Here is a 12,160-nt window from a genome sequence, read left to right on the forward strand (position 1 = left end):
CCAGGTGCTGCCAGACCCTGGGCCTGAACCCACCGCGTTTCACTCTGCCCCAGGGCAGGTTCGCGCCTCCCTCCCTCTGCCCCGGGCTGGCTCCAGGGCGCCCGCCGGCTAATAGAGTCACAGACACTACGGTCACAAGGGACCGTTCTGATCATCCAGTCCGGCCTCCGGCACAACGCAGGCCGCCGAATCTCACCCACCCACTCCTGCGAAAAACCCCTCTCCTACGTCTGAGCCACTGACGTCCTCAAATCGTGGTTTAAAGACTTCAAGGAGCAGAGAATCCTCCAGCAAGGGACCCGTGCCCCATGCTGCAGAGGAAGGCGAAAAACCTCCAGGGCCTCTTCCAATCTGCCCTGTGGGAAAATTCCTTCCCGACCCCAAATATGTCAGTCAGCTAAACCCTGAGCATGTGGGCAAGATTCACCAGCCAGATACTACAGAAAATTCTTTCCTGGGTAGCTCAGGTCTCACCCCATCTAATATCCCATCACAGGCCAGAGGGGTGGCCGCTTGTCGTGCACTCTGACCCCCCCTTCCCTTTCCCCAGGCCTCCTTCCTAGGCTGTCATTTCCCATTCTGTATGCGTGCACCTGATTGGTCTTTCCTAAATGGAGGGCTTTGCATTTGTCCTTATTGAATTTCATCCTATTTACTTCAGACCATTTCTCCAGTTTGTCCAGAATTGGAGCTTCCCCACATCCAGGCTGCACTGGATAGGGGTGGGGATGGGGGAGCGAGGGGCATCACCTGGTGCAGCCCCCTCCCCACCACCCCCACTAGCCCCTAGAGGGGAGCAGGGCCACTACAACCAGCGAGATTGAGACGGGGGCTGTCCCCGGCTGAGCTCCCCAGGCAGGGAGCTGGGACACTCATGGAGCTGGCTTGCCCAGGCAGCAGGAACCAGACACAACATGAAGTGGAGCAGCACTGAGCCAGCCCCAGCTTCCCCTGCTCAGGGCACTAGTGTGTTTCTTGAAGCCCTGGCTGCAGGAGGCGCTCAGCTCTCATTTAATACACAGTACCTGGTTCCAGCTGTAGCAGCAGGGGAGAAAAGCTGAGGCAAAGAAAAAGAACCAGCGTCATTTTATAGGGTGGGACTAGTGATTTTAGCACAGGTTAGGCTGGCAAATGCGCAGGTGGGGGCATGGGGTTCCAGGCCCTACATCTTCGCCTGCGCTGCTTCGGTCAGTCTCATGCCATTGTCCCACTGAGGCCCCCCATTGCCACGGGCAGCTGACTTGGAGAAAGTGGCACCACTTTAACGTTAAAGCAGACAGATGGATGCAGGTCGCTCAGAGAGTATGGTCAAAAAGTCACCTTTATTAACCCTGCCCCCTGTGGGCCCTCCACACAAAGGCAGGCTGGTGGATTGTTAGTCGCAGGGGAGCCAGCGGGCCCTGCTTGGCCCTGCCCCTTCCCACCCATTGTGGGAGGAGGAAGCTGGGGGAAGGGGGGAAATGGAGGATGGACACTGAGCTAGAGCTGGCCTCCCCCAGTTCCAGTCCTCAGTGTTAGTAACTGTCAGTAACATGCTGTCTCCTGTGGTGTGAGCCAGAGCTGGGGCCACGTCATGACTCCCTGCCCCATAGGCCTTGCTCTTGTGGGGGGTGAACAGCAGCTGCATTTTTGGTTAGTGTGCAGGTGGGGGGCACCATCCCTGAGCTTGGGGGGGGAGGGGGGCAGAGAGAGGCTGGGACCCGTCTCCCCAGGCTGATGGCCCTAATCCCCCACAGGTGCCTGGGGAGGGGGGTTAGTAGAGGATGGCCACTCAGAGCCTGGCCTGGGGCATGGGCAGTGTCCAAGGCCCCCCTAGTGGGGAGGGGAAGGGGTTGGAGTCTGTGCCTGCCCAGGGGAAGGGTGGGTGGCATCCATGCCCCCCCACCCAGGGGAGGGCCTCTTGCTGTCCCAGCCTCTCAGGGCTCCTTGAGCTCTGCTACATCCTTCAGCCGCGTCCCGTCCACAATGCTGCGCACGTGCTCCAGCGAGGGGGCCTGGCGGATCCGTTCCAGCTGCACCTGAGGGGTGAGAGGAGAGTGAGAGAGACACCTCGAGATCCTGGGCTGCGGAGACACCCCCCCTCACCCCCCACAGGGTGCAGCTCCCCCATGACAGACGGCACCTGCTCCAAGACACCCCCCAGCCGGTACCTGCAGAGTCTGCGAGAGGCGGACAAAGTCTCTCTGCACCTGCTCACTGGTGTCCAGCTCCGCCTGCAACCGCTGCAGCTTCCCCCGCTGCTCGGACAGTGCTGCCTCCAGCCTGGCCTGGGGGAGAGACTGTCACAGCCCGGGGACCAGCCTCCCACCTCTCCCCATTCCTCTGCAACACCCCCCGCACACAGCCCAGCTTCGGGGAGAGACTGTCACACCCGGGGACCAGCCTCCCACCTCTCCCCATTCCTCTGTAACACCCCTCGCACACAGCCCAGCCTCGGGGAGAGACTGTCACAGTCCGGGGACCAGCTCCTCCCCTGACTCCTCTGCACCCCCACTCCAGCCCAGCCTGGGGAAGAGAGACCATGAGAGCCTGGGACCAGCTACAGCTACACTGGGGTGGTTGCAGAGCACTCAGGGGAGGTGTAGGGTGGAAGGAGCAACGTGGGAAATGTAACACTTTTCGGAACCAGGTGTGGGGCTCTGTTTACACACACACCCCTTTGTCCTGAGGGCGGAAGGGTTCATCCCCCCAGGTGCACTGGCGGCGGGATTAAGGTGTCATTCGACGCCCCTTCGATCTCACACCGGCAGCCACCCTGCTGTAAGCGGGGTTCCTGGCCCACTGGGGCAGGGCAGTCGCAGGCGGCTGGATGTGGTGCTGGTTATGAACCAGGACCAGCTAGCTCCTGGCCTGGGGAAGCACTGCGGAGCAGGGGGGCTGGAAGGCAGGGCAGGGGCCATGTGCACATCAAGAACTGAACAGGAAGGTCCCAGGCCTGGCCGGGAGGGGGACACGTAGGAGCCAGCCGCTGGGGCTCTCAGTGGGCGGGCGCGGAGCCAGAGGATAAGCTGGCTCCCAGGCAAGATGCCCAGACCTGTCCTGGCAGGTACGTATGGCGTATGGAGTCCAGGACAGACAAGGGGTGCCCCCCACAGCACTGCCTAACAGCCAGTGCCCCAGAGACCCATGTGGGGGCACCAAGGGTGTCTGAACAGGCAGCCTGCCCCGTTGGGGGTGAGGGGTGCTGTGCAGGGGAGGGGCTGGCTCGGCTCACTCACCTTTTCCTGTTCCCAGGCCTGGCCCTGCTGGTCACGCTGGGTCAGGTCCCCCTGAAGCCGCTGCATGTCCTGCTCCAGCCCCTGTGCCCGCTGCTCTGCCTTCAGGGGGGAAGGGGAAACCAGCATGACCCCACCATCCCCTCTGCCCCCAGTGCTCTGCCTGGGCAGCGGTTGGGAGGGGAAATCAGTGTCCCACCCGCCCCCACGGCATGTCCTGCTTGTGTGGGAAGAGTTCAGCATAGACCTCCCCGCCAGACACACACCTCTAGGGGGCAGAGAACAGGCCCTCCCCATTCCCAAGGACCCTCCCCCCATATCACCAGCCCCCTCACCTGCCCCAGCTGCTGCTGTAGCCTCTCCATCTCTGACCGGAGGCTGCACAGGGAGGCTGGGGAGAGACAGATGGGGCAGGGGGTGAGTCACCACGAGGGGCGGGGGTGAGCGACCGACACACCCACCCCCCTCCCCTAGTCCCCACTTACCCTCCATGACTTCTGCAGGCGGGAGCGATGGAGCCACGGGAGGGGGCCGGGGGGGAGAAGAGAGACAGTGTTACAGCGAGGGGGGGTGCTTTACCTGCCATGACACCCCCAGCCCGACCCACTTCCCCGCCTCCACCAGCCCTTTCCCCTCCCCCACCATTGTCCCCATGCCCCCAGCCACCCCCTTACGGCTCTCCTCGCGCTGGGCCCCCAGCTGGGCCTCCAGAACCCCCTGCAGCCGGGCCCGGGCGGCCTCCTCCTCGTCCAGTCGCTCACGAAGCGTGACGATCTCAATGCGCAGCCGCTCGCTATGGTGCTCACTGGCTCGGCGCAGGGTCCCAGCCTCCTCCTGCAGCTGGCGCACCAGGGCCTGCAGTTCCTGGGGGGAGATTGGGGGGGGGGGGGGAGAGAGCTGTACCCCAAAGCCAGCACCTACAGCTCCTGGGGGCGATGGGGGAGAGCCGTACGTCGGTACTCCCAATGCCAGCACCTACAGCTCCGGGGGGCGGGGGGGGGGGTGAGATCCATACCTCGATATCCCCCCCTGCACCTACAGCTCCTGGGGGGCTGGGGGTGAGACCCACACCTCGATATCCCCACCCTCCAACGCCTACAGGTCCTGGTAGGGACTGGAGGTTTGCATGGGAGTGCACCCCCTGCCCAGCCCCACACACACCCCCGGGGAGGGTCAGGGAGATGACCTAGAGACCCCCAACCCCCTGGACGTCTGGTCTCAGCCCCTGCGGTACCTGCACGGAGCTCGGCAGTGGTGGATCCTCAGCAGGGGTCGGGGTGGGCCGGGAGCCCCGCAGCCCCTCGTTCTCCTCGCTCAGCCGCTGCACCTCGTAGCTGAGCCGCTTGTGAGATGAAGCCAGGTCAGCCTGGGGGAGGGGGTGGGGTGAGCAGAGGGATTGGATCCCCCTCACCACCATGACCCTCACCAGTGACCCCCACCATGGATCCCAGCCCCCCAGCCACCCACCCTCTGCACCTAGTCTTCCCCACCCTGCTGGGCACCCCCCTGCTCACAATCTGCTCCTGGGTCCGGTGCTGGGTCTGGGACACGGTCGCCTGTAGGTTCTGCAGCAGCTGCTCCGAGTTCTGGATCTGATCCAGCAGCACCAGCACCTGGGAGAGACTCAGCCATCAGCACGAAGCAACCTGGCCACAGGGAGAGGGGCTGCATGTCAGCCCTCAGGGCACCGGCAGAGCTGGGGGAAGGGCTGGGCTAGCAGGGGGCTCCCGGTTGGAAATAAGGGGCACTGACAGAGCGGGGGAGCCCAGGGCCGGGCTAGCAGGGTGCTGCGGGGCACCGGCAGAGCTGGAGGGGCAGCGGGGGAAGCCCAGGGCCGGCCTAGCAGGGGCTGCGGGGCACCGGCAGAGCTGGAGGGGCAGCAGGGGAAGCCCAGGGCCGGCCTAGCAGGGGCTGCAGGGCACCGGCAGAGCTGGAGGGGCAGCGGGGGAAGCCCAGGGCCGGGCTAGCAGGGGTCTGCGGAGCACCGGCAGAGCTGGAGGGGCAGCCGGGGGAGCCCAGGGCCGGGCTAGCAGGGGGCTGCGGGTTGGAAATAAGGGGCACTGACAGAGCGGGGGAGCCCGGGGCCGGGCTAGCAGGGGGCTGCGGGGCACCGGCAGCGCTGGGGGAGGGGGAGCTGCCCATGGTACCTGCTTGGCACAATCCTCGCTGCTCCGTTTTAACGCCTCCTGCAGTCGCAGCTTCTCCTGCATCACCGCCTTTAGCTGCTCGCTCAGCTGCTGCCAGGACTCCTGGTGCCGCCTGGCCTGGGGGGGGCCGAGGTCACAGGTCACCCTATCCCAGCCACATCCTCCGCACCCCAGCTCCAGCAACCCTGCACAGCATCCTCCCATCCCCCCCAGGATCTCCACTCCCCACAACCCCAGCTGCCCTCCTCCCTGTTCCCCATACATCTGTCACCCCCCAGCCCACTCCCACCTCCCGGCCCCCCACCCTGCCCACAGCTTCCCCCTCCAGTCTCACCTCCTGCTGCAGTTGCGTCCACTCCCCATCAGGCACCAGCTGGAAGCCAGGGGGCGGCAGGTAGATGCTCTCGGGCACCAGGGTGCCGGTGGACAGCAGGGAGGCCGTGTCCTCATGCTCTTGGCTGGGCCGGCGCCGGGGCCGGGGGGAGCCAGCGCTGGAGCTGGCGATGGAGACAATGGAGACGCTGTCGCAGCCGCGGGCAAAGGCCAGGCCACCTCCCAGCTCCTCTTCACCCTCCGGTCCGGAGCCTTCATCCCCCTCTCCCCCAGGGTGGACAGGGGGCACCCGGCTGGGAGCCTCCGCATCAGATACCAGGGACTCCGATGAGCCGCAGAGTGAGCCCTGGGGGGGAAGGAGTCACAGGGCAGAGCGAACCCCCCCACACACAGTCAGAACGGCCCAAGTCCATCCACACTGGGCACCCCTTCCTTCCCCCCAAACACACTCCTGCATGGCCTGGCTCTCCGCCCCCCAGCACCCACTACCCCGCTCCCCCACACGGTTCCCCCCCTCCGGGTCTCACCTCAGGCCCCCGCAGCCCCTGGATCAGCCCCTCGGCCCGGGAGAGTTTGCTCTTGAGCTGGGCGATCTCCTCCTCCATGGGCAGGACGATGCTGCGCAGCCGCTCCGAGTCCTCCTGCGCCTGAGTGGGGAGAGGCTGAGCCAGGGACCCCCAGCATCCCCTGCTCCCCAACATCCCCTGCCCCACAGCCCCTGCTCCCCAACCACAGCCCCTGCCCCCAGCATGCCCTGCCCCCCAACCACAGCCCCTGCCCCCAGCACCCGCACCACAGCCCCTGCCCCCAACATCCCCTGCTCCCCAACCACAGCCCCTGCCCCTCAACATCCCCTGCCCCCAGCACTCCCTGCCCCTCAGCACCTGCACCACAGCCCCTGTCCCCCAACATCCCCTGCCCCATAGCACCCAATCACCCCCTCTGCATCCCCCAATGCCCGGCACCCCCGGCCCTTCACCCACAGGCACTCGTAGTCCTGAGGCATAAGAACATAGGAACGGCCCGACTGGGTCAGACCAAAGGTCCATCTAGACCAGTCTCCTGTCTGCCGACTGTGGCCAGTGCCAGGTGCCCCAGAGGGAATGAACAGAGCAGGGCAATTATCGAGTGTCCATCCCCTGTTGTTCAGTCCCAGCTCCTGGCAATCAGAGGTTTAGGAGTACCTGGAGCAGGGGGCTGCATCCCTGCTCATCCTAGCTAATAGCCATCGATGGACCGACCCTCCAGGAACTGAGTTACAGTGGAACCACAGAGTTACGAACACCGGAGTTACGAACTAACCACACCCCTCCTTTGGGGCCGGAAGTACACCATCAGGCAGCAGAGACCAAAACAAGCAAATCCAGGTCCGTGGTGTGTTAAATGTACATTACTAAACATACAGGGAAAGTTTAAACAAAGATCTGACCAGGTAAGGAAACTTTCTGTGTTTCTTTCATTTAAATTAAGCTGGTTAAAGCAGCGCTTTTCCTCTGCACGGTAAAGCACCAAAGCTGTGTTCAGTCAAGCTTCAGCTGTAAACTTTTGAAAGAACCACCACAACATTTGGTTCAGAGTGACGATCAACTTCCATTTCCAAGGGCTTCATAACTCTGAGGTTCTGCTATAACCCTTTTTTGAACCCAGTTATACTTTTGGCCTTCATGATGTCCCCTGGCAAGGATGTCCCCAGGCTGACTGCGCTGTGTGAAGAAATTCCTTCTGTTTGACCTGAACCTGCTGCCGATTAATGGTATTTGGTGACCACTGGTTCTCGTGTCATGTGCCCCCTCAGTTATCTCTTCCAAGCTGAACAGCCCCAGTCTTCGTCATCTCTCCTCAAGCAGAAGCTGTTCCATCCCCTCATCACTGTCGTTGCCCTTCTCTGTACTTTTTCCACTTCTAATAGACCTGTTTTGAGATGGGGCAACCACATCTGCAGGCAGTATTCGAGATGTGGGTGAACCATGGTCTTATAGAGAGGAGATATGATATTTTCCATCTTCTTATCTAACCTTTTCCTACTGGTGCCCAGCATTCTGTTCGCTTTTGTGGCGGCCGCTGCCCATGGAGTGGATGATTTCAGAGACCTAGCCACAGTGATGCCAAGATCTCTTTCCTGAGTGATAACAGCTAATTACCACTCACAAAAAAGATCTCGGGCAGGGACAACATGTGCCAAGGACCCCCCAGACCTCCAACTACAGCCCCAACCCCCTCAGCCCCTACCCCTGAACCCACAGGGCCCTCCACCTACCCGCTCTGCGTTCCCCACGCACCCCCACCCATCAGTGCCCCCCACCCTGCACCCGCTCAGAGTCTTGCTTAGTCTGGGGAGCAGGGCTGGCAAGAGCCAGGGACCCCACAGCCCCCCAACCCAAGCACCCCATATCTACCTTCTCCAGCCCCCAGCATCCCCCACCCTTCTCCCACAGCCACTCAGAGTCCTCCTGATCCAGGGACCCACCCACCCCTCACCCTTAGCACCACCTCAGAGTTATCCTGCGCTGGAGGATCAACCTGGGGTCCCCAACACCCCTCAAGGGCCCAGCCCCTCTCCTCACCCCCAGGGGCCCATCCTCCCCTGCCTCACCTTCTCCATCTGCCGCTCCAGCGAGTCCAGGGGGTTTCCCTGTGCCTGCTGCTGCTGCAGACAGCTCAGCTCCCGGCCCCCCCATGAGCCGCCACCGTGCTGCTCCTGCTGCAGGGCCGCCAGGCGTGCCTCATAGCTGCTGATGGTGTCTGGGGAAGCAGCAGAGGGCACCGTGAGGCGACAGGAAGCACCGGGTCCCACACAGCAAATGCTCCAGACCTCTGGGAGCAGAGGCCCATCCCCAGGCTGGGGCAGCACAGACACTCACAGACAGGGGCAGTGTGGAGGGGTGTCTGGCTTCTCTGGACACTGGCAGCTTGCGTCCAGCTCACCTGACATATATCCCCAGTGACGGGCACTGAGGAAGTGGGGCGCACAGGACGGGGCATGGGGCGGTATCCTGGGATGTAAGGGGGCTGGGCATGGGGGTCTGTATCGGGCTGGTGGCAGGTGGGGGACGGAGGTGGAGGGATGGGCAAGTGGGCAGATTGGGCACAGCGGTAGGAGTATGGAGGGCGTGTGGAATGGTGGTAGGCATGTGGGGTGCGGACGGGAGCCGTGGTAGGCGTATGGAGGCAGTAGGAATACGGGGGTGTGTATACAGCGGCTGATGGCAGCAGGAGTATGGGGCAGCGGAAGGGGTAGTTAGCATATGAGGATGGTGGTAGAAGTTTGAGGGGCATGGGGGAGGAGGTGTACGGGGGTGCGTATGGGGCAGTATCAGGTGGCTGGGGGTCGAAGCAGGCATACGAGGGTACGTATGGGGCTGTGGCAGGTGGCTGGGAGCCATGGCAGTGAGCGTAAAGGGGTGCGTGTGGGGCTGTGGTGGGCACACGGGGGTGCATATGGGGCAGTACCAGGTGGCTGGGGGCCATGGTAGATGTACGGAGACGGGGGGCATGTGAAGACAGCAGTAAGAGTACGGCGGGGTGTGGGGAGTGGCAGTAGGCATGGCAGGGGGTTGTATGGAGGCAGTGGGGTAGCATGGGGGGCTGCGTGGGGCAGTGTGTATGGGGGCTATGGGGAAGTGGGGTAGCGTGGGGGGTGTATGGGGGCAGTGGGGAAGCACGGGGGGCAGCAGGGGGTGTATGGGGCAGTGGGGTAGCGTGGGGGGCTGAGTGGGGCAGTGTGTATGGGGGCTATGGGGAAGTGGGGTAGCGTGGGGAGTGTATGGGGGCAGTGGGGAAGCACAGGGGGCAGCAGGGGGTGTATGGGGCAGTGGGGAAGGACGGGGGGCTGAGTGGGGCGGTGTGTATGGGGGCTATGGGGCAGTGGGGAAGGACGGGGGGCTGAGTGGGGCGGTGTGTATGGGGGCTATGGGGAAGCATGGGAGGCAGCGGGGGAGAAGCGTGGGGGGGCTGCCTGGGGGGGTCTCACCTTTGAGGATGGCCTGCAGCGAGGCCACCTCCTCCCGGCACTGGCGCCGCACGGTGGCCACGGCCTCCTGCTTGGTGCCCTCGCTCACGGTGGCCACGGCTCGCAGCGTCTCGACCTCGGCCAGCGCGGCCGCCAGCTCCCCCCGCAGCGCCTGGATCCTCCCCCCGGGGTCGGGGTCCGGCTCCGCGCCCACCACTGCCACCAGCACACCGGGCTCCTGCAGGGCTGCGGGGCCCCCCCCCAGCCCATCTGCCCCACACGGCTCTGGGGGCAGAGATGGGGGGGTCACAGACCCAGCCTGCCGGGGGTCACCCCCTAACCCCCCACCCGGGACACCAGAGCCCCTCCCTCAGGGGTCACTCCCCCCCCCGCACCCTGAGCCCCTCCCCCAGGGGTCACTCCCCCCCCCCCGCACCCTGAGCCCCTCCCTCAGGGGTCACTCCCCCCCCCCGCACCCTGAGCCCCTCCCCCAGGGGTCACTCCCCCCCCCCCGCACCCTGAGCCCCTCCCTCAGGGGTCACTCCCCCCCCCGCACCCTGAGCCCCTCCCTCAGGGGTCACTCCCCCCCCCCGCACCCTGAGCCCCTCCCTCAGGGGTCACTCCCCCCCCCCCGCACCCTGAGCCCCTCCCCCCGGGGGCACCCTGAGCCCCTCCTCCCGGGGGTCACCCCCTCACCCTGCGCCCCTCCCCCCCGGGGTCACTCACCCCCCTCCGCACCCTGCGCCCCTCCCCCCGGGGGCACCCCCCGGCCTCGCACCCTCCATGCTCGGCTCGCGGCTCCCCCCGCCGCAGGCTCCGCACTTCCGCGTTCGGGGCCAGCTGGGGGCGGGGCCACCCGGGTGGTTCCGGAAAGAGCCGAGCGGATCCGGAGGGAGCCGAAAGCCCGAGCCCGGCCGAGGGGTCTCGGGAGGCAGCGGAGAGGCCCGAAGGGGCGGGGCGGGGTCTGTTTGTGGGGCCGCCAGCCCAGGCCTAGGATAGCCTGGCAACCCCGCCCCCCGCAACCGCATCGCCCCTGGCAACCAGCCCTGGCAACAGCCTCTCCCTGGCAACCACCCCAGCAACCACCTCTCCCTAGCTACCACCCTGGCAACTGCATCTCCCCTGGCAAGCAGCCCTGGCAACAGCCTCTCCCTGGCAACCACCCTGGCAACTGCCTCTCCCTCACAACCACCATTCCTCTCTGCAACCACACCTGGCAACTGCCTCTCCCTAGCTACCAACCCCAGGAACCACATACCCCTTTTCTTTTTGTAAATCTCCCTGGTAACCACCCCGGCATCTGCCCTTGGCAACTGCATCCCCCTGGCAACTGTGTACAGAGTCACTGGATCAGTGCTCTGGAACTGCTTCAAATGAAGCCAGTCAGGAGTCACCAAGGCAAGAAGCCCACAGCTTCAGCTTCCTGGGTCTGACCTCAGAGCATTCAGCATCCTCTTCCACACAGTGCGCTTCCCGCAGGGAGTCTGCCCAGGCGGGACCCCTGGGGAAGCCAGAGAGCCCTGCACTCCAACTCTGCAGCCAATCGGGACACTGAGCCAGCGTGTGACACAGACGGGTTATTAGTCGACAGGAACACAGCATAGGACAGAGCTTGTTAGCACAGACATCAGGAACATTCAGTAAAGTCCATCGTAGTGGGAGGGGAGCCCAGAGCCAGGGTCCTGACCCTCCCCCTGAGCCCCAAGCCAGCAGAGACTGACTGACTTCCAGCTGCCTGGCCTCTGACATCCCCATTGCCCCTCCTCCGGTCTTTGTCTCACTTCCTGGGCAAAGTGTGACCTGGTTGCATCCCCCTCCTGGGTCTCAGATTATGAAGGGCACCATCCATCACCTATGTGCAGGCAGCTGGAGCCACCTCACCTGCCCCCAAGGGTCTCAGCAAAAGTCACACACCCTTATTCCCACCACCTAGGCACTGGTGCAGCACACAGAGAAACTGAGGCACACACAGTATTCATGCAAAACAGTGAGACTCACATAGGCTCACATGTAACATAATAAGGAGGAAAAAACCCACTTTGTCACAACCGCTCTTTGGTGATGAGCTCCTCCTTCTACTCACTGCCAGCAACCACATCCTCTTGGCAACTGCCCCCCCCACTCCGCCCCAGCAATCGCCCCCAGCAACCATGTTCCTCTGATAACCACTGCCTTAGGGACCCTGGCAACCACCTTCCCCCCCCCCACACACACACTAGCATCTCTCCCCTCCTCTGTAGGGTTGGGCCTGAAAATCACAGGATCAGGCCTAGGAATCACAGGCTGTTCTTAAAAAGAAAAGGAGGACTTGTGGCACCTTAGAGACTAACCAATTTATTTGAGCATAAGCTTTTGTGAGCTACAGCTCACTTCATCTGATGAAGTGAGCTGTAGCTCACGAAAGCTTATGCTCAAATAAATTGTTAGTCTCTAAGGTGCCACAAGTCCTCCTTTTCTTTTTGCAAATACAGACTAACACGGCTGTTACTCTAAAGGCTGTTCTTACTCCCTGCACC

The 12,160-nt window shown here is 63.5% G+C and overlaps 1 protein-coding gene across 1 annotated transcript; it reads right to left on the reverse strand.

The window, feature by feature from the left end:
- Positions 1–1,310: 1,310 nt before the first annotated feature.
- RABEP2 (rabaptin, RAB GTPase binding effector protein 2) lies at positions 1,311–10,487 on the reverse strand. The gene is made up of 13 exons (XM_074956704.1): positions 10,423–10,487; positions 9,666–9,929; positions 8,289–8,437; positions 6,223–6,342; positions 5,697–6,041; positions 5,363–5,479; positions 4,730–4,828; positions 4,450–4,581; positions 3,890–4,079; positions 3,701–3,712; positions 3,551–3,606; positions 2,151–2,267; positions 1,311–2,018 (listed from the first exon to the last, which is right to left on the reverse strand). The coding sequence occupies exons 1-13, from the start codon at positions 10,427–10,429 to the stop codon at positions 1,917–1,919; spliced, it is 1,710 nt and encodes a 569-aa protein (XP_074812805.1). The 5' UTR covers positions 10,430–10,487; the 3' UTR covers positions 1,311–1,916.
- Between the last annotated feature and the right edge of the window lie 1,673 nt (positions 10,488–12,160).

This window comes from Natator depressus, chromosome 6 (assembly GCF_965152275.1).
Source record: "Natator depressus isolate rNatDep1 chromosome 6, rNatDep2.hap1, whole genome shotgun sequence".
NCBI classification, from domain to species: domain Eukaryota; kingdom Metazoa; phylum Chordata; order Testudines; family Cheloniidae; genus Natator; species Natator depressus.

Coding starts and splice junctions, on each gene's coding strand:
- RABEP2 (XM_074956704.1), bottom strand. Junction 8,438..9,665: donor GCTGCAGGCCATCCTCAAAG/GTGAGACCCCCC, acceptor CTGCTTCCCCAG/ACACCATCAGCAGCTATGAG. Junction 2,019..2,150: donor GCCTCTCGCAGACTCTGCAG/GTACCGGCTGGG, acceptor CTCACCCCTCAG/GTGCAGCTGGAACGGATCCG.